Raw genomic sequence first — 23,317 nt, 5'->3', positions numbered from 1 at the left:
GTCTAGTCATCCATCCACACAGAGCCGACCTCCTGAACATAAACCACATGGACTCTCTTCAGATTACATTCACTCAGGTTTGTTTGCTTCACATCAGTAAAAAGGACATTGATTGACAGGTGTTGATGAGCAGAGCAGTGTGACCAGTCGCAGGTCTGCTGAGGCAGCGTCCAGACACAAAGAAAGGAAATGGACATTTTGTCCTCGCTGTGGAGAGGCGGAGGCTTGCGGGGCCGTTCCCTGCCACATCAGCTCCACGGCCGTTCTGTACAGCAGAGCCAAGCCCTGCTGGGGGCGGAAGGTATGTACATGTGGTGGACGGGAGCTGGACGGAGCCTTTGGTTGTCTGATTGCAAGCTCTCCTTCAGTCTCTCCTTCCTCCTCATCCTCCTCCTCTGTGTGAGCCGACGGGGGTCAGCGGACCTGGGAGGCGTAGCCCTCTTTCATCAGCCCCTCCTCGTAGTCTGTCTGGCACAGAATCATGTTGTTCTTCAGGAAAAACTTGTCTCCCACACAGAACCTGCAGCACACAGAGACACAAAGACAGGAGGCTGTTTACACCAGCGTGAACCTGAACGGATCGTTAGTGTGGAGCTGCAGGCGGCGGTCCGGGTGCTTCTACCGACCTGCCCTGTTTTCACTGTGAGACTGCTGTGTGTGTGTGTGGGGGGGGGCTGATGTGGGTCAGGGGGTTGTATACAAGCTCCAGCCGGGAGGACTGGGTGAGGGACGGGGGTCGGGGGGGTTTGTTTGACCTTTCAATGTGGCACCAAGTGGAGTTTCTGTTGGTCATGTATGAGCGGCCCCTCGCATTGTGTTGTCCTGAGGGCCTCTTATCTCCTTCTGTATGCAGGTTGCATGAGGGAGGCGGGCAGCCGGAGCAGTGTTTAACAAGGTGTGTGGGGGGGGGGGGGGGGTCGGTGCTGCGAGCTGCACACTCAGCTACCTGATGAAGCAGCTCTGTTCGCAGCATTTATTCAGGGCTGCAGGGCAGATTGAGAGCATGATTTGTTTCAGTCGTTTGGGACCAATTAGGAGGATCTGAATACACCGCAGGTACTTCCAGCAGTCAGAAAGTGTGTGAGGGGTGTGTGGCTGACAACAAAGCAACAACACTCCGCTTCAGCCCAGCGACAAGTTCAGGCAACAAAATACTGGAGACGAGTTTTAATAACAACCTGCCCAACAAACACAAGCTTCAACAATCAAAGCAAAGAACAAGACCTCGTTTTCATGTTCGCAAACACACACACACACACACACACACACACACACACACACACACACACACACACACACACACACACACACACACACACACACACACACACACACACACACACACACACACACACACACTGGTATCGTGCTACTGGTTCTGAGATCTGCTTAAGAGAGCAAAGATTCCTGGTCCAATTGAAATGATGAAATATCTTAAAATGTGTCAGCGTTTTTAAAATATCTCTGGAATCCCCAAGATAGCATCTCAGTTTCTGTGCCTGAAGGGTCAGGGTCAGGGTCAGGGTTAGTCCCAGGTCCCAGGTCCCAGGTTCCAGTCCCAGGTCCCTTTCCCACACAGTTTTGAGAGCCGAGACTATTGTGCTACGAACTGTGTCCTTAAACCTGAATAGTACTTTTCTTACCAGGAAACATTCCATTTGTAAATACTTTCTTGGTTCAGTGTCTTGCCCAAGGACACTTGTAAGCAAGCAGAGATGGGAATTGCACCTACAACGTTAGGATGGGAGGCGACTGTGCTACCAACTGAGCCACAGGTTGGAAAAAATATGAATTTGTATGTTAGCATTTCCAGTGTACTGTTACGGTGTAATAGTGTCCTCCTCTTAAATCTCTCGCTGACTTCACTTCCACCCTGAAGAGGATTTCACTTCACTTTTCTCACGTTCGCTCTTCACAGTGGTCAATCACCCTCCTCCTCCTCCTCCTCAGCTTCTATTCCAGCTCTCCTCCTGTTTCTTACGGCCAAATTGGTTTTTCCTCTGGGAAATGTCAACAGCATATGTGACATCCAGTTATGATGAGGATATTACACAGAGCCCATCAAAGGCCGTCTCATAAACGTCCTTGTGTTGTCCTTGTATTTCCACATCTTAAAAACGAAGCTCCAACAACTCCATCAGAAGAAATCCTCGACGCCGTGATCCTCACTAAATCATACAAAACAACAACAAGCAATACTGGTCGAATATGAAGTTTCAGATGTCTTTTTGTTCATTTTCCTTTCTTGAATGTAATATTTTGTTAACCTGATCTCATCTTTGGTCGACACAGAAGCCAAATAGTGTTGTCAGAAGAATTCCTGATTTTCAGGTAATCATGTCGACGCAGGCGAGTGCAGCGATACATGGGAGAGCCATTAACCATTAAAAATCCCCTTTCACCAGTAAGAAATACCATTTATTGTGGATCAGTGTGGATCATTATCCTCTGCGATGCGCCGTCTCCTACTTTCTTCTTTTTTCCTGTATTTAGACTCGACTGTGAATAATGAGTCTTTGGAGACCTCTTGTTGTAGCACAAGGAGAAAAATGTCTTCCACAGGCACACACTCCTAAAAGATGTATTGCAATGGCAGCTTGTTCGCCTCCGAGGCCTCTGTTAACTAGAGTATTCACTTTCCCTGGAATCAGGAAACAGGGTGCTTGTCAGAGAGTAAATAGTCTGGGCTGCATTAAGTCTAATTACGGTTAAGATGCAGGTTGTAGGAGACGTAGCGCCATGACATTGACGCCTAATTGTACAGCAGCTTGTAAATCTTCACAGGCAGATTGCTGCTGGGCAATCACAGCAGCAGCACAAGGACGTGTTCAGGATGAGCTTTTCTTTGGGGAATGTGATGTAAAAATATGATTTAATATCTCGTAATTACAGAAAATCTCTTTCATTTTGTTTTCCCCTTCGTTGATAAATAACTATCCTGGAGTTTGGTTCCACTTTTATCTGTGAACTGATGTAAGGCTTCAGGTTTCTCTTGATGTACGTCTACATCACAAACTGTCATGGTCGCTGGGTCACGTCGTCAACACTGAAGCATGCACACATCTTCATAGACCACCATGGAGTTGAATAATCTTCAGGGTTTTCATGAAGCACATGACGAAGACGAGTCCTGGTCCCTGAACTTCACTGGCACAACTGCCATTTAGAATCCGTAAGAACAAGAAGAACATTCGGCAGTGACGCCGGCCAGCTCTCCGACACGTGGACTCATACAGGTTACTAGATAATTAGGATTGAAATATGACTGAGTTCATAGAAAGCTGGAACTCCTTGAGCAGCACATGGCAGAGCAGCTCCTACAGGGTTCAGCAGAGCAGGTCCTACAGGGTTCAGCAGAGCAGCTCCTACAGGGTTCAGCAGAGCAGGTCCTACAGGGTTCAGCAGAGCAGGTCCTACAGGGTCCAACAGAGCAGCTCCTACAGGGTTCAGCAGAGCAGCTCCTACAAGGATCAGCAGAGCAGCTCCTACACGGTCCAGCAGGACTGTTGGAACAGCCAAACCAGCTCCTTCTGAAATGACGCCATTGTGTTCGGCGGCCCTTCTTGTTCTTATAGAATATGAATTGATGAATTTATGAATTCATGATCCGAGGGTCTGATCCAAGGGGATCGGACCCTGAACAGAGAGCTGGTCCTCGACAAACAGCCTCTGATCAACAGTTTTAAAGCCCCCCATCACTGTTTTTTTTTTTTTGCAAACTCCTTTTGTTCTTCTGATTTCAAACCAATCCGACCAACTTAGTGGTGAACTTCTGTTGTCTTCAGAAAGGTTAGAGTTCACTGTAGCAGCACCACATCTTCACCTCTTCATCCCCGTATTTGTTTAAAATGATCAGTCTGAGCATTTTTGAAGTCTGTTTGTTCCAGATGTATTTGTTCTCAAGTCTCTTCTTTCATTTCACACAATGAAAAGCAAAAAGACATGAAGTGTCCAGCTTTAGGCTGTTTGCTCCCTGCACTGGGAGGCAGTGCAGGACTCGGAGCTGGGTCGGTTCTCCACAGGCTCGGAGTTCTCAACACCAATCATACACAAAGTGACAACTGTGTCCCTTCCTGCCTATTAGGCTGCTGTCTAACAAGCTTAATTCGTGACACGAGGAACCAGCGGCTGGGCTTGGTTGTGCTGAACCCAATTGGTGTCAGTCTCTCCTTGAAGAGCTGCAGTCTGGAGCTTCTCCTTATCAGCGCTGACCTTCCTGGGCTCTGTCACCCATCCTGCTCCCTCCACTCTCACCTTCCTCCAGCCTCTCTCCGCTGTGGCCTCTAGCTCATCAGGGGAAATTGGGCCAGCACTGGCTAGATGATGAGGCTGGACGACAGCCCCATCGATTAGCTGTCCCCCAGGGCAGATCTGTGGCTAACTGCTGGCTGGATAGAGTCTCATATCTCCTTCCCATTCCTAGCAGCTCACCGGCATTCCCCTCTCCTCACAACCAGGCTCTGCTTTCTTTTCCAGCACAGGCAGGGAAATAACAGGTCTGGCTGCTGGGAAGGTCAGGCGGCAGATTTCTGTCCAGTTTAACAGAGCAAGTGCAGACGTGAGCAGTCACATCCAACGTGATGGACCAGTGTCCAGAGACGCTCCTCTCAGCTTCAAACCATTTCAAAGTCATGCTCAAAGTGAAGAAAAGAGATGTCTTTTGCTCTGTGGCCGCCAAGTAAGATAACAGTGAAAGCGTTTCCATGTATTTCATACTTGAGACAGGCTTCGTCCTACATGCTGTTTTTCATTGCTGCCGATTTGTTGTTAATGATGACAGAGTGAAGACGTGTGCCAGGTCACCATAACAGTGACATGTCCACCCTTAACGAACAACCAGTCTCTCCATCTCTGTCCTGGACTCATTGGCCTATCACCTCAGTAAGGCCTCCTCATAGCTGAGCATGGCAGTGAATCCCCGATCAAATCAAAACAATCACTGGTTTGAGCTGTGGAATACAGTATGGTCACTGCCATGGCGTGAATAGATGCATGAGCAAACACATGTGAGCATGTTCATGTGTGATGGCAGTGATTGAAGCTGGAGCTGACCTCCAGGAGTGATGGATAATTACACTGTGTGACCCCTGACCCCACCAGCACCCGCTCTGTTTATCAGATTTCACATTTCTTAACGGCACTCCACTGAGGAATCTGTGGGCCATTTGTGAGATGGATTAGATTGCTTTACTGAAGGGCTGGGGGATGTGAAGAGGCTGTTTGATGCTGGCAGACAGACGGGATGAGCTGGAGGAGATGAATGAGGCGACACATCAGAACACCAGACAAAGAAACGGACCACTTTCCACTGTAATCAGACTACCTAGTAATGTTGAGGTCACCACTCAAACGACTTCCAGACAAAGTGTCAAAGAAGAATTTGTATGATTTAACAACAGTGTGTAGGCAGACTGTACTGATAAGAGCTGCTTGATGTAACCGTGAGCAGCCAGCAGGTGAGTCCTCCGCCATCAATCTGCTGGAATTGAGATGGGCATCTGAGCAGTGCTTAAAAGCCACAGCGCACACATTTGATTCAACACTTCATCAAGCGCTCCAATGTAAAAGAAAGATTGGTCTGAGCTTAACTGGGTTTTAATGTGGGAGAGGACAATTGTCCCGTCTGATGAAGATGAGCTGACTTGTCCCATTAGGAGAAGCCGTCTGCTGCAGCCGGCTGAAGTGGCAAGATAATAACCCAGCTCTAATTGTGTGAAACCACCGTCCCTTTGCCTTCAGCGTGCTCACAGTGCCTGGTTGCTGTGTGCTTTGGAGTGCTGAGGTCAGTGGAAGAGGGAACAAGGAACCCGGAAATCATCTCCTGATGCTTCATGAAATCTTTCCAAACCTCTGACTACATCTTTCTCTGTTCATGAGCTTCCACAATGTCTCCAAATACAAACTGTTCTTCTGTTATGAGGAATGTGAATTGTATCCTAACATATCCTCTTCGGACAAAGTTGGAAACAACAGACGCTCTGTGCTACGGTAGAAAAGCTGTGAGAGGAGGAGGATAATCACATGGATGGATCCGTCATGGAGAGGCGATAGAAATCAGAAGACTTGTACTTCATTAATCCTCCAGGGGAAATGTCTTCGCTGAATTGACTCATCAGTAGCAGCCACATGATGGGACTCAGGGACTCACAGGGAGGACATGCAAACTCCACACAGGAAGTACTTGAACTTCTCGCTGGGAGGCGAGGCCACTGACCACTAAGCACTGACCACTGACCACTAAGCACTGACCACTGACCACTAACCACTGACCACTAAGCACTGACCACTGACCACTAACCACTGACCACTAAGCACTGCGCCACCATGTGGCCAGTGTCCATTTTCAAGTGGAAGGTCAAATTACAACTGGTACTCTAGTGGGTAGAACTCTTGACTCGTGTGTGTGTGTGTGTGTGTGTGTGTGTGTGTGTGTGTGTGTGTGTGTGTGTGTGTGTGTCCGCGACCGAGAGGAGGGACATGTGGAGGAGTCACTCACCTCTGATTACAGAGCTGGCAGGCAAAGCAGTCCAGGTGGTAGACGTTCTCTTTGGCTCTCATCACCATCTCGAAGGCTGGGATCAGTTTACTGCAGGCCGCACAGTTTCCTGTGACGCCAAACAACCTGATGGGACACACACACACACACACACACACACACACACAATTGAAATGAGGGTTTTGGGATGTTATCACGTTGGTCCAGGACTTAATAAAATCACTGGCGTATATTTGTTTGTGTGTTCGTGAGGTTCTGTCAGAACGTCTGAGTCCAGGTCAGCCTTTGCTGCACGGAGCTCTGAGCCTCCACAAACCAAACGCATCAGTAGCACAGCCAATAAATCTGAATGTGACTTAAAAAGAGACAAATGACAGATAATGTGTGGGGAAAAGAGCAACAGACTAGGACAACACTACAACATGGAAATGGTCTGACAATAAAGTCCACAAACACAAGTGTTCAGGAGCCAGCTGAGGAAATGCGTCTCATTCAATAAATGAGCCATTAGCATCAACTCCTCCCAGTAATTTGCACGCCCTCGTACACACACTTGATGTTCCTGAAGGCTTCATGGATGATTGATGTTACTGAGCATGTTCGTCAGCCTTACATTAGTGCGCAATATCTGGTTCCTGTTGGCTTTTATGTGCAGACACCTTTAGAGGATCAGGAAAGCAGTCAGAGGAAGAAGATGCAAACTCTCTAATGAGTCCAGGAGATGAAGTGTAGTTTCACATCGGCCTCTGAATCCATGAGAATGGAGCGGAGCTGCAGTGGGAGAGTGAGGGAATATTACGCCACAGCTTGTGCCCAGGGAGGGACCCATTATTGTGGAGCCTGCTCCAGGGACATTAATGCAGTATTCATTAGGGATTCAGGGCTGTTACTACACAGTGACCTAGACCAGGCGAGCAAGAGAAAAAAATCTGATAACGAAATCATATAACAAAATATCCTATTAGGCCGACTTCTTGAGGCACTTTTAGTCATCGTTGTTAACATGATAAAATGGCATGCCAGTCTCAGAGTCTGTAAGAGATCGCAATCTGATAAATGATCTCAGGGCTCAGGATATGCAGTGTTGTTTATTAACCTTCAGAAAGTATGTTTCCCAGAGGCAAGGAAGCAGATAGATTGTGCCCTCATGAATACCTCCAGAATTAAGGGCCACTGTCAACACACCTTGAGACAATGAGGCATACCTTGTGTAACATGAGAGGTGGATGGAAACAAAGAGGCCTGTTCTTCGGATTACTTCTGACTTAATTAAAAGAATTATGCCTTTTCCTTTGAGCAATCTAAATTTAGAGGCGTCCATGTTTCTCTTGTCCTTCCTCTTTTTCACACGGCTGTGCTCTGCCGGAAGGCCTCCACATGAAATAGATGGAATTTTGATTTGTCTCCTCACAAAGACGAGTCGTTTTCCTTAGAAGACAAATGAAACCACATGAAAGAGCGAGGGTGGATTTTAGTGGCGTTGGTGAGACGATGTGATGGTTCAGGACGGGTCCTTGTCTCACACACTCAGGCTTCAGGATTAGAAATGTCTGTCAGTTTGATTCAAAATATTCTGTCATCCTGTGCTAATTTAAGGTAGCCTGTGTGTTTAAATACAGAGATGCTTCAGAAAGCTACTTGAACCAGCTTCTTGCTTTATCAGCACACAAACTGCTGTCTGTCTAATTAAAAACAGCCCAACACATTTCCCCAGGTCAAACATGTCTCTGTGGTGAGATCAGAGCCAGAAGAGAAACCATTATGACCATTGTGTTGTTGGTGTCACATATGGATCAAATTGAATTTAAAGGCAAAAGAGGAAAAGTAAAAAATCAATATGTCAAATGTACTCCCATAAAAAAGCACTTATATTATTTTGAAAGATGTTTAACCAAAATGCGTCAACTTGTTGCAGTAAGAAAGTCGATTTGTTTCATAAGAAATACCTGAGGAGTACCTGAGGAGTACTGAAGGACTGGGACAGTACAGCTGAGGGACAGTGAACATTCAAGATGTTTGGTGTTTCTTCTGCTCAGAAGAAGGAAAACTAGGAAAGGTGGTTGAGTGAGAAAGTTCAAGAGAATATTCAAAGAAGCTCAAGGTGAAGATGAATGAAGTACAATGAGAACTGAGTTCAGACACCGCAAAGAGCACAGTGGTGGGTGGAGGAGTGGTGGGTGGAGGAGTGGAGGAGTGGTCATCAACTACATGAAGTGGTCCTGATGGTTCATCACCACGTTCTCCATGTCTTCCTCCCTGAACGTCCTGATGGTTCATCACCACGTTCTCCATGTCTTCCTCCCTGAACGTCCTGATGGTTCATCACCACGTTCTCCATGTCTTCCTCCCTGAACGTCCTGATGGTTCATCACCACGTTCTCCATGTCTTCCTGAACGTCCTGATGGTTCATCACCACGTTCTCCATGTCTTCCTGAATGTCCTGATGGTTCATCACCACGTTCTCCATGTCTTCCTGAACGTCCTGATGGTTCATCACCACGTTCTCCATGTCTTACTGAATGTCCTGATGGTTCGTCACCACGTTCTCCATGTCTTCCTGAATGTCCTGATGGTTCATCACCACGTTCTCCATGTCTTCCTGAACGTCCTGATGGTTCATCGCCACGTCCTCCATGTCTTCCTGAATGTCCTGATGGTTCATCACCACGTTCTCCATGTCTTCCTGAACGTCCTGATGGTTCATCACCACGTTCTCCATGTCTTCCTCCCTGAACGTCCTGATGGTTCATCACCACGTTCTCCATGTCTTCCTCCCTGAACGTCCTGATGGTTCATCACCACGTTCTCCATGTCTTCCTCCCTGAACGTCCTGATGGTTCATCACCACGTTCTCCATGTCTTCCTCCCTGAACGTCCTGATGGTTCATCGCCACGTTCTCCATGTCTTCCTGAACGTCCTGATGGTTCATCACCACGTTCTCCATGTCTTCCTCCCTGAACGTCCTGATGGTTCATCACCACGTTCTCCATGTCTTCCTCCCTGAACGTCCTGATGGTTCATCACCACGTTCTCCATGTCCCGACCTGAAAACCTCCCGACCTGAAAACCTCCCGACCTGAAAACCTCCCGACCTGAGAACCTCCCGACCTGAGAACCTCCCGACCTGAGAACCTCCCGACCTGAGAACCCCCCGACCTGAGAACCTCCCGACCTGAAGCAGCTTTTCCTTCAGCCATGCTGTGTGGATGTGAAACGTTTGAAGAATGTCAAGGAGAAAAAAGATGGTTTTGGTTGGTGTTGACAGGGTAAAAGTACTTTATCTCATGTCACGTTGGCGACATTTTGGAGGGGGGGTTATGCTGGTAGCGTCAGTTCTTCCTGTAGCCATTTTAAATTGCCGGGGCAGCTTTGCTCTCTGGTTCCTTTCCAACTCCCTACCCCCTACCCCTCAACCACATCAATTGCTCCAGCCTCGGCATGCATTCATCAGCTGCCGGATTAGAATTTGTTTCCTCACAAACCATTGATCATTGGCCTATTACTAGGCAAATGACAGTTAATTACCCACTACATTAACCACCGAGACCTGGGGACCGACTCCCTGTGCCATCAGTCAACATGATGAATGTGGCAAGTTCAGTAATGCACGACCGTTCTCTCGTCCGTCTGCCAGACTGAGAACAACCCCTGGATCTCACTTCCAGGCAGCCAGGGAAAATCTATGGCAATCTGCATAATTACAGGCTCAGGGTTAATAACAGACAAATGATTTGTTGCATCTCACCATAAGCTGTTTTAATGGGACTGTTCTCTGTCCATGTGATGACTAACCCTGGATGCCATCATGCTGCAGCTCCGCCCAGGACCACATCCAGGCAGAATAATGAGTTGAAAGAGCAGACAGAGAGAGAGATGAAGGTTTCACCACTGTCCCAAGTGGGTTTGTGTGTGTGGAGAGGGTGGGGTGTACTTATGCCTTCTTCAACGTCCCCCCTCCCCCTGCTTGTGTGATTGTCAGTGATTAAACTAGAGGCGAAATTATTTCAATTAGCACGGTCCTGAGCTGGGAATTGTCCCTGGGACAAGATTTTCCTCCCGGAGAGCCGTGACTCGCCGTCTGCCGGCTCCATCAGCTCTCATCTGCTCCTGGACTCTGACATCCTAATGATGAATTATGGCCTTCCTTCAGAGAGACTGCTAACCATCCTCTCAAGTGTCAACCTGAAGCAGCCACTGATTGCTTACTAATTAGCTCCTATAGATTCTCCTCACCGAGGCTGGAAAACACTTGTTTAACAGCTTCACATATTTATGAAACTGTGACTAATGACTAGAGGCAAATATGACAAGTCATTACATGTAAGTGTTATAGGAAGTGGTTGCAACACACACACACACACACACACACACACACACACACACACACACACACACACACACACACACACACACACACACACACACACACACACACACACACACACACACACACAGTAATGTCTATAATAATAATAATAATCATGTCTACTCCAGAGAGTGAAGGCAGGTCAGAAGGAAACGCACTCAGGTCGAGCTCACAGCCAGTGACGACGCGTTGTCAACTTTCTTCTCATGTTACCCACAGATTTTATTTATTTTTTGAAAATGCCCACACTGCTCATCTGGTGTCCAGTCACTGTGATTATAAATGAAAATCCCCAGCGGGGGGGGGGGGGGGGGCTTTGACCTCTGGGTGCCACCTGTATCTCAACCAGCTCTGCAATTATCTGCACTAAACATGAGCACTTGCACGAACCATCGCTCTTTACAGATAATTTCACTAATCTCAACTGGAGGGGATAGTCCAAAAATGAACATGTCCACTCAACTGGAATGAAGTATTTCATTTCCCTTGAAAATACCAACCTCACGTCTCACAAAGATGAAACACAGAGCAGATTTTCAGCCAACGTTGGAGAAAACGAGGGTCATATTATGCAGCTTTTCAACACTTTCACACGGTCTGGTTGGTCCACAAACCTTGTATTCAAAGTTGATTTTCCTACATTACAATAGTGGATCATAGGCGCTGCATTCAGAATCTGCTGTGTCTGTGTGAGCTGGACTGGCTCCGCCCCCACATGGGAACAGGTCATATATGTCATTCATATAATCATTGGCAAATCATTGACTTCTGTTGTTTTAGATTTTACACACCATCCCACCTCTTTGGAGTTTTAAGCTGATGCTTTTTGACTGATTTGTCTTGCAGCGTCTCACCACCGCACAAATCACGGTACAACACCAATCACGGTACAACAGCAATCACGGTACAACACCAATCACGGTACAACACCAATCGTGGTACAACACCAATCACGCATAAAGTCTCAGTAATGGACAGTGTTTAGTTTTTTCCCCTTTTCAAGATTTTGTCTCAACCAAACTTCCTGAGATTCCTGAAAAACGGGAGTGTCGTCACTTCCTCTAATGCGAGTTGGACAGCTTCTGCAGAAGCTCTGTGACGATGCTGTCAGGTAACTTAATGAAGCTGTTAATTCCTCTGCTGAGTAACTTGTTTGTCAATGTGCCGTGGACAGAGCGCTGTGGAGTATTAGCATTCCACTCTTTCTTTTTGCATCCTCATGAATAAATCAGCCGTTCAGATTGCCACATTTACATCTCATTTTACATAAGCACAGCACAGCAACTCTGACTGGCTCAGCTTCACTGCACAAGGCCTGTTCCTCATTGTGGAGCGTTATCTCCGACATTCAGCTTCAGTCCATCACGGAGCATCACGCTGCTCCTTTCTGAGCACAGTTGCGATCATGAAGGAGAGCGCCACATCACAAACTTCACCCCATCCTCACAAGAAAAACAAAATGATCCTCTCATGTCAGAGTTTGGCCAAGTGTTGGTTTACAAAAGGCTCCTATCAGAGCAGACTAACTGACCAGAGCAGTGTGTGTGTGTGTGTGTGTGTGTGTGTGTGTGTGTGTGTGTGTGTGTGTGTGTGTGTGTGTGTGTGTGTGTGTGTGTGTGTGTGAACACAGCGGTGTCTAGCAGTTCCGCTAGGCCGCCCACTAATTGAGAAGTCGCTCAGGGGTTTAGCGCAGGCCTCAGAGCTCTGCCTTTTCCATCCAAATAATGACTGTAAGTGGGACTGACACCAACCAATCAGCATTAGAAAATCCTGTTTTCCACCCCGACACCCCCCCCCTCCCACCATCACCCCCCCCCCTCCCCTCCCACCACCACTACCATCACCCCCTCCTGTCTGACTCTGTCCTAACAGCTGCAGCTCCCCTCGCCCCGCCTGCATCCGCATTTCATTTCCATAAAGGGCTCATTTACACACACACACACACACACACACACACACACACACACACACACACACACACACACACACACACACACACACACACACACACACACACACACACACACACACACACACAGTGATTACCGGCTCCATTCGAGGTGACAAACATGAGGCCGACAAGCTAAACGCGTAGAAATATTGAAGACGAGACGTGAACAGCTGAGCAGTGAAAAGGACTTCAGTAACTATTGGAATGAGATGAGGAACAACATGCAGCCTCGTCACAGAACAATTTGGCCCCTTAGTATTTCCTTATCCACCAGACCTATTACTACACACACACACACACACACACGTTGACCTGCTCCATCCTCCTCCTATCTTCTCATCAGGAACCTCGGACCACTTCCTCGTCAGTCACCGGCTCCAGCAGCTCCACATCCATCATGGACGGCTGTGTGCCACCACACATCTGCTTTGGTCGCTCAAAGCTATTTACTCTCCAATAGTTAACAGAGAGAATGGAGCAATATTCTTTTCTCCCATCCAATGAGACGCGAGTCCACCTTGTCCTGATTGGTTCAGCCCAAGGTGACAGAGATTTCAGTAGTTTTTGAACTACGAGGCTGTGATTTGCAAACCAGCCAAGCACTGAGGACGACTTCCAAACAGCCAGAGCCGGAGGGGTGTGTGTCAAACAGCAGTACTGTTATCATGCTCTCACAAGCCTGCAGAGCACAAACAGCAGCCAAACAGTAGGCTGCAGCCAGCAGAGTCTTCCAGGAGTGGTAGAGCCACACAGCGCCCCCTAGCCACAGACAGCGTTCAACATGACAAAGAAAAGCAGCTCCACACAGCCTCAATGACCCAAAACTACACAGCTGCCCTCTCATTGACACCATCAAGTTCTCCTTCTTCTGCATCGAGCTAGAGAAGCTGTTCAAGTCCCCATCATGACTCTTCAATCATGAAGATACTTTGAGTGTCCCTGAATGTGATGAAGGGTTTGTATCTCTATCATACAGTAAATATATGCTGGGCAGGAGGGGACTGACTGAAAACACAAGCAAACCAGGAAACACTCGTGAAATTCACACAAACCTCAAAGCCAGGCAGAACATGTGACAGTTTTAAAGATAGTCAAGGTAAGCTGAAGGGTAAAACCAGGGGTCAACAGGTTAACTGGGGCTAAAGTCAAACCACGATCACAACGTCCAATCAAAGATTCCTGCACCGTCTAAGTAAAGTTTAAAACATTCAGGCTCTTTTCTATCAAGTCATTTTTTATGTAGCAGATTAAATAAGGGACATGGTCAAGAGCCAAACCTCTTCTTAATCTGTAAAGCCTTGTGGATCATTGCCAGAGAGCAGAAAGAGGAGGGTGAGCCACTAATATATGCATGGAAATGACCCGCAGCACTCCCCATGAAGAGGGGCCAGCAGAGGTCAAATCGCCTCAAAACTGTGCTTGAGTTTAATTAAAAAGACAAAGAAGAGCATAATTTGGGGGAGGACAGACACGATTACGGTTCGGGGAGAAGGGAGTGAGGCTCCGGATCCTTCTGTGCTTTTTCCCATAAGGCACTGCACTATCTCTCCATCCCTTTGATGTCAATATACACAATTTATTCAGGTCTTAAAGGTTAATCTGGAAGGAGAGAGGATATCAAACAGTGGAGATGGGGAGTGAAAGCCACATGAGCGATCAGCACAGTTTAGTTTACGTAGTGGTGGAGTATTCACCTCATCGTGAGGAGTGGACAGAAAAAAATCACATTTAACAGGATAGATGTGCTCCAATGAATTCACCACAATAGGAGTCAATATTCATTACAGCGGGGTCAGCCGGGTCATCACGATGGCGACAGTCAGATTTACAATATCACAGAGTATCAGGACATGATTGATGTGTTCAATTGCACAAAGTCCATGAATTTTTCATTACCCAGGTTGGCATGTTTGGGACGCAGAATTAGATAAGCACTGTGATGGAGCAGAGCCGAGGCCTTCAGGACCACACAGGAAGTCCAAAGAAATGTGGAAATGTCTGCTGGGAGAGGCTCATTGGCAGAAAACCGCCAGAAGAACAGTTGAAAGAGTGCACAGGTTTCTACATGAAGACGAGCAGCAGCACAGCGTTCACTTCCAGTGGCATTTAGCATATGAAGGCGCCGTGGCCACGCTCCAGTATGACTGTCTCTGCTACCTTCTGAGCCCAACAAACCAAACCGTGGCTCCACAGCACTCACGAGCCATCACAGCTGCACTCTGCATCCTCCACACAAGATGTCACCACATCTGTTACATTTGCCCTTTTAAACATTTAAAAAACAAAAAATACGAATCACAAGTAAACTGTAGGAAGTGAACCAACCAATGTGAAAATAGTAGAAATACAAAATAATACAATTCAGCAATGGAAAATTAAAAACATCATAAATTGCAAGAAAATAAACTGCATCCAATCCTGAAACCTTTGGGAAAGAACCCGAGTGAAAAGACGGCTTGGATCCTTCATACGACACACAATCAACCAGAATGTCTTTTCTCTGTGGAAGAAGCCTGGACGGCGTCTCTCATCAGGAATGATTGCTTATTCTCTGTCTTGTGGTTTAGGGTGTAGTTTCTAGAACTCAAATCAAATGGAATTACACCAAACTGAATGGAATTGATGGGACTGATCCTGGTTCTAAGAGTACATGAGGGACATTTAGACAAACCTACTCAAAAAGGTGCAGCAGTGTAGAATCGAGAATAAACAATAAAAAAAGTGTTACATGATGAAACTTGGGAAAAGCATCAGTTTGTACCTGAGTTAGGTATGAAGTCACGGTCTGATCCTCTCATCCAGCTCTTCAATACATCTGAACTAAAAGAACTTACTCGTAGTTTCTTCTTTTATTTTTACACTGTCGTTTTACTGTCCTTTAAAGTGGCAATAAGTAGGTCCAGGGAGTCGTACAATCAATATAACTGCTACATGCAGGGGGCGCCATGGAGTCGTTATCATCCATTTAACATTGTTCCATGTATCCTGATATTCATTAACTGTGTCAAAAAGCTTTCGCGTCTCTTTTCTTTGTAATGGTCACACTGGCCAAGAAATCTATTCAAACAGCACATCAGTTCTTCAATTCTACTGTATTCATATAGCGCCAAATACAATCATGTCAATTCAGGGTAGTTGAACAGAGAAACGTGAGCAAGCAGAAGTGACGGTGGGAAGGAAAAAAGCCTTTGTAAATGGGAGGAGACCTGCAGACCCAGGCTCAGAGGAGCATTTCAGTAGAACGTATCAGAGCAAAAACCAACAAATCCAGAAGGAAGTGGACAGAAGAGCCTCGGTCTCAGTGTGTTTATATCTGATTGACGTGTTTCAGCCACTCACACTTTAATACTCTCAATTCAGAGCCATTTCAAAACTTACTGTTCTGTCTCCTTTTCACAGGAACTTGCTTTCAGACACTGTCCTTGAGGTTTTTAAAGCACCACATAGAAGAGAGGCTCTACTTTGAAATCTTTTTCATAGCCTTTCATTATCACTGATTCCAGAGTTTTCCATATTTTATTGTCATCCAGATGCACAGTTGCACTGTGAAATCCAGTGTTCAGCTCCTTTCCCTTATCTCACTCAAACTTTTCATTCTGTCTCTGTAATGCTCCTTTATCTCCCTCAATCATTTATTATTGGGTCTTTTCATTTGACATGCTTCCTTTACGTTGGACTATTGAAACATGTGACATCTCTTTACAGTGGCGTTTCTAGATGTAAATACTTAGTGGGGCAAGATTTTATTTCAGGTCTAGTGACGTCAGTGACGTTCCAACGTAACGGGAACACAACCTTCCAGCCCCTGATGACCAGTCACCCCTGTCTCTTTAACTCTTATGCTGATGATACACAAATCTATATGTCTTTAGAATGTATAGATTAAAATTGCTTAAGTGCTGCTCGAGGACATTAAAACTGGACAAACTCTGATTACTGAGGTCCTGATAATAATAGCAACCAGTGTCTGCGCTAGCAGCCTGTTCAGTCTGAACTCAGTATATTTCATCTGATTCTGTTATTTTTGTCCAGACTGGACAGCCTCATGGCTGAGATCAGTCAGGCTTCAGGAGCACCAGTCCTGTCCTGAAACTCCACTTCCTCCTCATTCAATGTGTTGTATCTGTCAATGCTAAACATCTATAAATACATTTGATCTGTATAATTCATCCATCGCAGTGTTTGGTGAGCGTCTCTGTTACTCTGAGCACATTCAGCATCACAAAGACCTGGATCATCATCATCCTCATCATCACCCCGATGGCCTCTCATCCTCATTCAATCACCACAGACACACAGTCAGTTTGTCCTCAGGCTGGTTCACACTCATTCAATTATTCACTGTTTACTATCATGATGGAAACTTGCAAACAAAACATTATTTAGTCAAGTAAAATATGACCTGTCCAGTAAGTTAAAATTTTAAAATATGGAAATGTACCATTGAAAACCAAAGTGTATAACAGTAACAGCTAAAATATGAAAAGATTAACATAATGTTCTGGACCTTTCTTCCATCTTAATGCGTAACTTTAATGTTGAAGCTCAGTTTTATTCAACTTGACCTGCAGCTTCACCTGAAGCTTTAACATCTGAAGAAAAGATTGCTAACAAGTGGAAGTTGCTAAATGCTACAAACATTTGCTATTTAAAAAAATACTGACATTTTCAAAATTGCCAAGTAAGTAAAAGAGCTCAAATATGAGAAATAGCTCCATCAACTGTAATTGCTTAAATGGTCAAAAGTGCTTAAAACGGCAATCACAGTTAAGTAAAGTTTGACTGGCGAAACCAGATCAAACTATGAACCATGAGTAAAACATCTGTAAGTAGTAAACGTGAACAGCCAGTCTGTTCGTAGTTCTTAAATAACATGAAAACTATTTTTGTGAAGATAACAGGAGCAGCTGTTCATTGTGAAGGTTGAAGATGCTTTGTGTGTCTAGACGAGGTTATTTGGGTGCAGTGTGTGAACACGGAGCTGCAGGACGACTACAAATCACATCAAATCACAGCACAAACTACTGACGACCTTTCACCCCACAAAAACCTTCATGTGGACAAACTGGCTTGAAAGGGTGAAAGTAGCTTAACGTGACGTCCAACCTGAAGCGGAGAGAAGCTGCACCTCCCAGATGGAGAAGCAGGAGTCAGGATGCTCATGTTGTTGTGTATTATCACAATTACAGGCCTGAAACCTGAACTTTGTTCCAAACGAACCTACTGAGCTGCACAGCGACATAGAACATGAAGCTCCAACTAGAAATGAGCCATCGTCTGACTGGTGATGAGCATCTTCCCCAGCGGCTCTACTTCCACACACAAGCGAGGAGGTGCAGCGACGACCGGGGGGGGGGGGGGGCGGGGCCTCCTGAAGGTATATTTAAAAGCACCAGGTGGTGGCATCTTCATTTTTCACGCTGGAGAAATGTATGCTTCTTCTCCTCTTCCTCCTCCATGCATTATTCTTGTGTTCAGGACCGAGTCTCCTCGGGGGGGGGGGGGGGGGCATTGTTTTACTACACACCCAGCTGTGGCCTACTTGCCTCGCCTGGGGTTCTTCAGGAGGAGTTGTCTGGGGTGACCCTTCTCCATGGAAGTTATTAATAATAACACCAGCAGGGGAATACTTCACCTTGTAGCTGTGTGTGTGTGTGTGTGTGTGTGTGTGTGTGTGTGTGTGTGTGTGTGTATGTGTGTGTGTGTGTGTGTGTGTGTGTGTGTGTGTGTGTGTGTGTGTGTGTGTGTGTGTGTGTGTGTGTGTGTGTGTGTGTGTGTGTGTGTGAGTGTGTGTGTCCTGGAGCTGAGTGGGAGCAGCAGTCTGGACCTCAAAGATCTGAAACATCCGACACGTTCCAGGAAAATGTGACCTGAACTACTGTTGGAATTGAACTCCAGGAAAACGAAACTCCTTGTGACGACACAAAATGATGGACGTGACATTGGCTGCAGCTCCGTTTTAAAAAGTAGGGGTTGAGTCATTTGGAATATCTTGATATATGAACATGAAAATCCACCTCACTTCTTTATAGGACATTTATTGAAATACCACATAATGTCATAATGAAGATTTCAATAAGTCAGTTTAAAATTCCCTTAATTGACATTTATACTTTACAGATAAAAGTCTGAACAAGTATATGCAACAATACTCACACACTATTGACAATCTGAAGCTCACAGAGTCTCTGGATAAAAGCGGATAAATGTTTCACTGATTCATTCCTACAGGCTTCAGGCTCCTCAGTAGTACGTACGAATATTGTTGTATTGCTAACATCTTATATCACTAAAAGTAATGAGCATGTTTAAAAAGTCGCAGTGCAAAACTTTGCCTGTTTCTCAATTGGTTTCATTCTATTGTGACTGAAGTCGTCACTTCAACTGAAACGAAACATCGACACAAATCAAAGAATTGGTAAAAATGTCTATAAAGTAGAACCTCTGAGGAGCAAACAACTGGTACTGAGACACATTGAACTGTTAACACACTGTGTGTGTGTGTGTGTGTGTGTGTGTGTGTGTGTGTGTGTGTGTGTGTGTGTGTGTGTGTGTGTGTGTGTGTGTGTGTGTGTGTGTGTGTGTGTGTGTGTGTGTGTGTGTGTGTGTGTGTGTGTGTGTGCTGTCCTTCAGTACTAGTTGGAGAACATCTGCACTGGTCATTAGAGGAACTGGTTTGAATCTTTCAGCCTGCAGAGCAGCTGGAGGAGCTGGAGGGGAGGGAGGGGAAGGAGGTGCAGGAGGGGCTGGAGGAGCTGGAGGGGAAGGAGGACCTGGAGGGGAGGGAGGGGAAGGAGGTGCAGGAGGGGCTGGAGGGGAAGGAGGTGCAGGAGGGGCTGGAGGAGCTGGAGGGGAGGGAGGGGAAGGAGGTGCAGGAGGGGCTGGAGGAGCTGGAGGGGAAGGAGGACCTGGAGGGGAGGGAGGGGAAGGAGGTGCAGGAGGGGCTGGAGGAGCTGGAGGGGAGGGAGGGGAAGGAGGTGCAGGAGGTGCAGGAGGAGCTGGAGGGGAGGGAGGGGAAGGAGGTGCAGGAGGGGCTGGAGGGGAAGGAGGTGCAGGAGGGGCTGGAGGAGCTGGAGGGGAGGGAGGGGAAGGAGGTGCAGGAGGGGCTGGAGGAGCTGGAGGGGAAGGAGGACCTGGAGGGGAGGGAGGGGAAGGAGGTGCAGGAGGTGCAGGAGGTGCAGGAGGAGCTGGAGGGGCAGTTGGAGGAGAGCTGATGACAAACTGCACTCACACTCTTGCAAATCTCTCAGGAATGGAGCGATTGTCCAGTGATTGTCCAGTGATTGTCCAGTGATTGTCCAGTGAGCGGGATGCGCTGCAGCGCTGCAGCGGTCACTATGAAGCTCTTTGTGTGGCTGTGGGCCATCGATCGCCGCCTAATAATGACTGATCTAACTGGAGTCTGCTCCGCTGAGCACAATTGCTCCGTGTGTAATTTAGCTGGAACAAAGCTGTATCTTCAGCTGAATGGTCTTTTAATTACCACTTTATTATTCAATACAATACTGAGTGTAAGCAACATCCGCCAGTGTACAAACAGGAGTGAGCAGTGCTGCTGGTGCTTCTACTGCGTCACTGAAACGTAAAGTCACACATGGGAGTCTGCATTACAGCAGCTTTCACTTCAATCTTCTGCTTCATGCAAAGTGTCATCATACAATGGAAAGACATGTTCTAACTTCATTCACACTGTTTATCTGGTTCTAAAGGAGAGCGCCCATCAATACCATGTGAGATGACTGATTCAATTAAAATAAGGTTGTTTTTAAGTGGATTGAACATGCGTGGAGTTTTGCTCTTCTCCAGTTTGGAGGAATAGTTTATAAAAAGCAAAAAAGTGAATGCGGGTAACAAATGTAGCCGTCTTTAAACTTTCAACTGTGAGAGAAGCAGAAATAAGCCCCGTTTCCCCTCCATCTTCCTGTCAGGTGAGCCTGTGGTGTGAAAGCAGGTCCTAACGTCCCCAGAGTCTGGCGCCGGCAGCTGTGCAGCCACATGTGGCTATACAGCCGCTGTGCAGTGGCTCCAGGCGGCTTTCACCAAATCACAGGGAAATATCTGTGTGTGTGTGTGTGTGTGTGTGTGTGTGTGTGTGTGTGTGTGTGTGTGTGTGTGTGTGTGTGTGTGTGTGTGTGAGCACGCAATTTGGAGCCAGGAATTGAAAAATTCCATATTTTCATCAGTTTTCTCATCCAATGAATTTGTCAGATTTGAGAAAAACGACCATAAAGAAGAGTCGTGTGTTTTCTGAGGTCCAGATTTAATCATTTACTTCAATGATGTTTCAGTTATTTAAAGGAAGTTTTTTCTTTAATGAATGAATATAATCCCTCTTAACTCTGAATAAAACATTGCTGTTTGCTTCTCCTGTAACGGTGATCAAAGCGGGTCTTTGAAGTCGTCGTTTCCAATGGAACTTCACTTGAGGTGTAAATAGCAGCAGTTTAATGAAAGCTTCATGAGACATGTTGAGTTTGGACGAGTGGGTAAAAGCTGCAGAATGTTGAGTGTGAGGAAGGTGAACAGGTCCAAATGGACCTGGAGATAAACAAGTCAGACTGTCAGACACCACCTCCATATTTCAACCATGTGAGGAACGACACACTGACGTGTTGAAATGAAACGCGGCGAGCTGCTAGCTGCTCTCTGCAGATAAAGCTTGACTTCATGTCTCTGTCATGTAAAGCCACAATAAGTCACGTGTGAGATGAGGACAGATACGGACTTCATTTACATTTACATACGTGCTCATACACGCTGGCTGTGGATTACAAAGTTGATTTTGAAGGAGGGAGAAAATAGAAGTTATTACAGTGAACCATGCTCTACATGTTGTTTATCTCTCACTGATAGCCAGCTTTCCAAAACCTTCATAAATCCCGCCATGTTGACGGCTCCGTGAGTTTGCTTGCATTTACAATCTTAGTAAAACCACTGTAGAGGAAAATTGAAGTTGGATTAAAAAATGAATGAATAGACAGATAAAAAAAATAAAGTATTCTCCTGGTGCTGTCTTTAAAATGGATGCCTGAAATTTACAGTTTTCCATTAACTGATGCCCAACAGCTTTTCCACGCCTGCACCCGGCCTTGGAGCTGTGTGTGTGTGTGTGTGTGTGTGTGTGTGTGTGTGTGTGTGTGTGTGTGTGTGTGTGTGTGTGTGTGTGTGTGTGTGTGTGTGTGTGTGTGTGTGTGTGTGTGTGTGTGTGTGTGTGTGTGTCACCCAGCAGGTCGCTCACTGTGCCGCAGTCTTCATTTTCTCAGCATTTTGAACTTGAATGTGTGTGTGTGTGTGTGTGTGTGTGTGTGTGCCCTCCTCCCTCTGTACTGGGTGAAACACATCAGCATAAACACTGTTTTCACCACAATCATCAGATGAAGCTTCGCTTTCAAAACGTTTCTTCATCAAATCTTCACTGTATTTCTCCTCTTCTGGAGATAATACCTGTAATTATGTTCACACACACACACACACACACACACACACACACACACACACACACACACACACACACACACACACACACACACACACACACACACACACACACACACACACACACTGTACTGGATCAATGGAGGTGCTTTCATCTCTTTTCCTGGATGTAGAATGACTGTTTCTCTGCTGGTGGGATCACGTCGCTCATGTTTGCAGACCCCTGAAGAATTCTATTAACCCCGGTTATGTCAGGCCTAATAACATACCACTGCTATAAGAGGAGGGGGGGGTAAAGCCCCCGCTAATTTAACGTAAACCACTGGAACAGAAACATTCACTGAAGGTGTTTTTGTTTTTGCTCTACTGTGGCTAAACTGGGATAGAAACGTGTGTGTGTGTGTGTGTGTGTGTGTGTGTGTGTGTGTGTGTGTGTGTGTGTGTGTGTGTGTGTGTGTGTGTGTGTGTGTGTGTGTGTGTGTGTGTGTGTGTGTGTGTGTGTGTGTGTGTGTGTGTGTGTGTGTGTGTGAAGTTGCAGCCACACTTTCTTTGTTGCTCTGCAGATCAGATGTGAAATGCTGTGGTTTGCTGTATTTGATGTCATTAGGCTGTGGAGAGCAGACGTAGGGCTCTGGAGAGACGTAGGGCTACAGAGAACAGACGTAGGGCTCTGGAGAGACGTAGGGCTACAGAGAACAGACGTAGGGCTCTGGAGAGACGTAGGGCTACAGAGAACAGACGTAGGGCTCTGGAGAGACGTAGGGCTACAGAGAACAGACGTAGGGCTCTGGAGAGACGTAGGGCTACAGAGAGCAGACGTAGGGAAGTTGATGTCAGGTTGCAGGGACACGAGACAAAGCAGTCTCATGACAGGAGCATTAAATCAAACCCGTCAACTTGACGATGAGAGACGAACATGCGGCGTCGCATGACGGCTGCATTGCTGCATTCAGAGTGTGCATGCAGGGCGTCGGTCAGGCGGGGATTTGCACCGTCACACTGAGCTCATGAGCCACACCTACAGCCGTGATCACTGGAGGCCATCGTGAGGTGGACAGGAGCGTCAC

At 46.5% G+C, this 23,317-nt stretch overlaps 1 protein-coding gene across 1 annotated transcript in view; it reads right to left on the bottom strand.

The window, feature by feature from the left end:
• Positions 1-414: 414 nt before the first annotated feature.
• lmo3 (LIM domain only 3) overlaps positions 415-23,317 on the bottom strand; it is a gene marked incomplete at its 3' end in the record, with an annotated part of 27,679 nt that continues 4,776 nt past the window's right edge. The window contains exons 3-4 of the mRNA XM_080517981.1: positions 6,497-6,622; positions 415-520 (exon numbers count right to left, since the gene is read on the bottom strand). Of these exons, the coding sequence (XP_080374107.1) occupies positions 415-520; positions 6,497-6,622 (232 nt within the window). The remainder of the gene's footprint in view (positions 521-6,496; positions 6,623-23,317) is intronic.

Source organism: Blennius ocellaris, assembly GCF_963422515.1.
Source record: "Blennius ocellaris genome assembly, chromosome: 22".
In the NCBI taxonomy this organism is placed as follows: Eukaryota; Metazoa; Chordata; class Actinopteri; order Blenniiformes; family Blenniidae; genus Blennius; species Blennius ocellaris.
The sequence above is the reverse complement of the archived record's forward strand: the minus strand, read 5'-3'. Positions and strand labels throughout refer to the sequence as shown.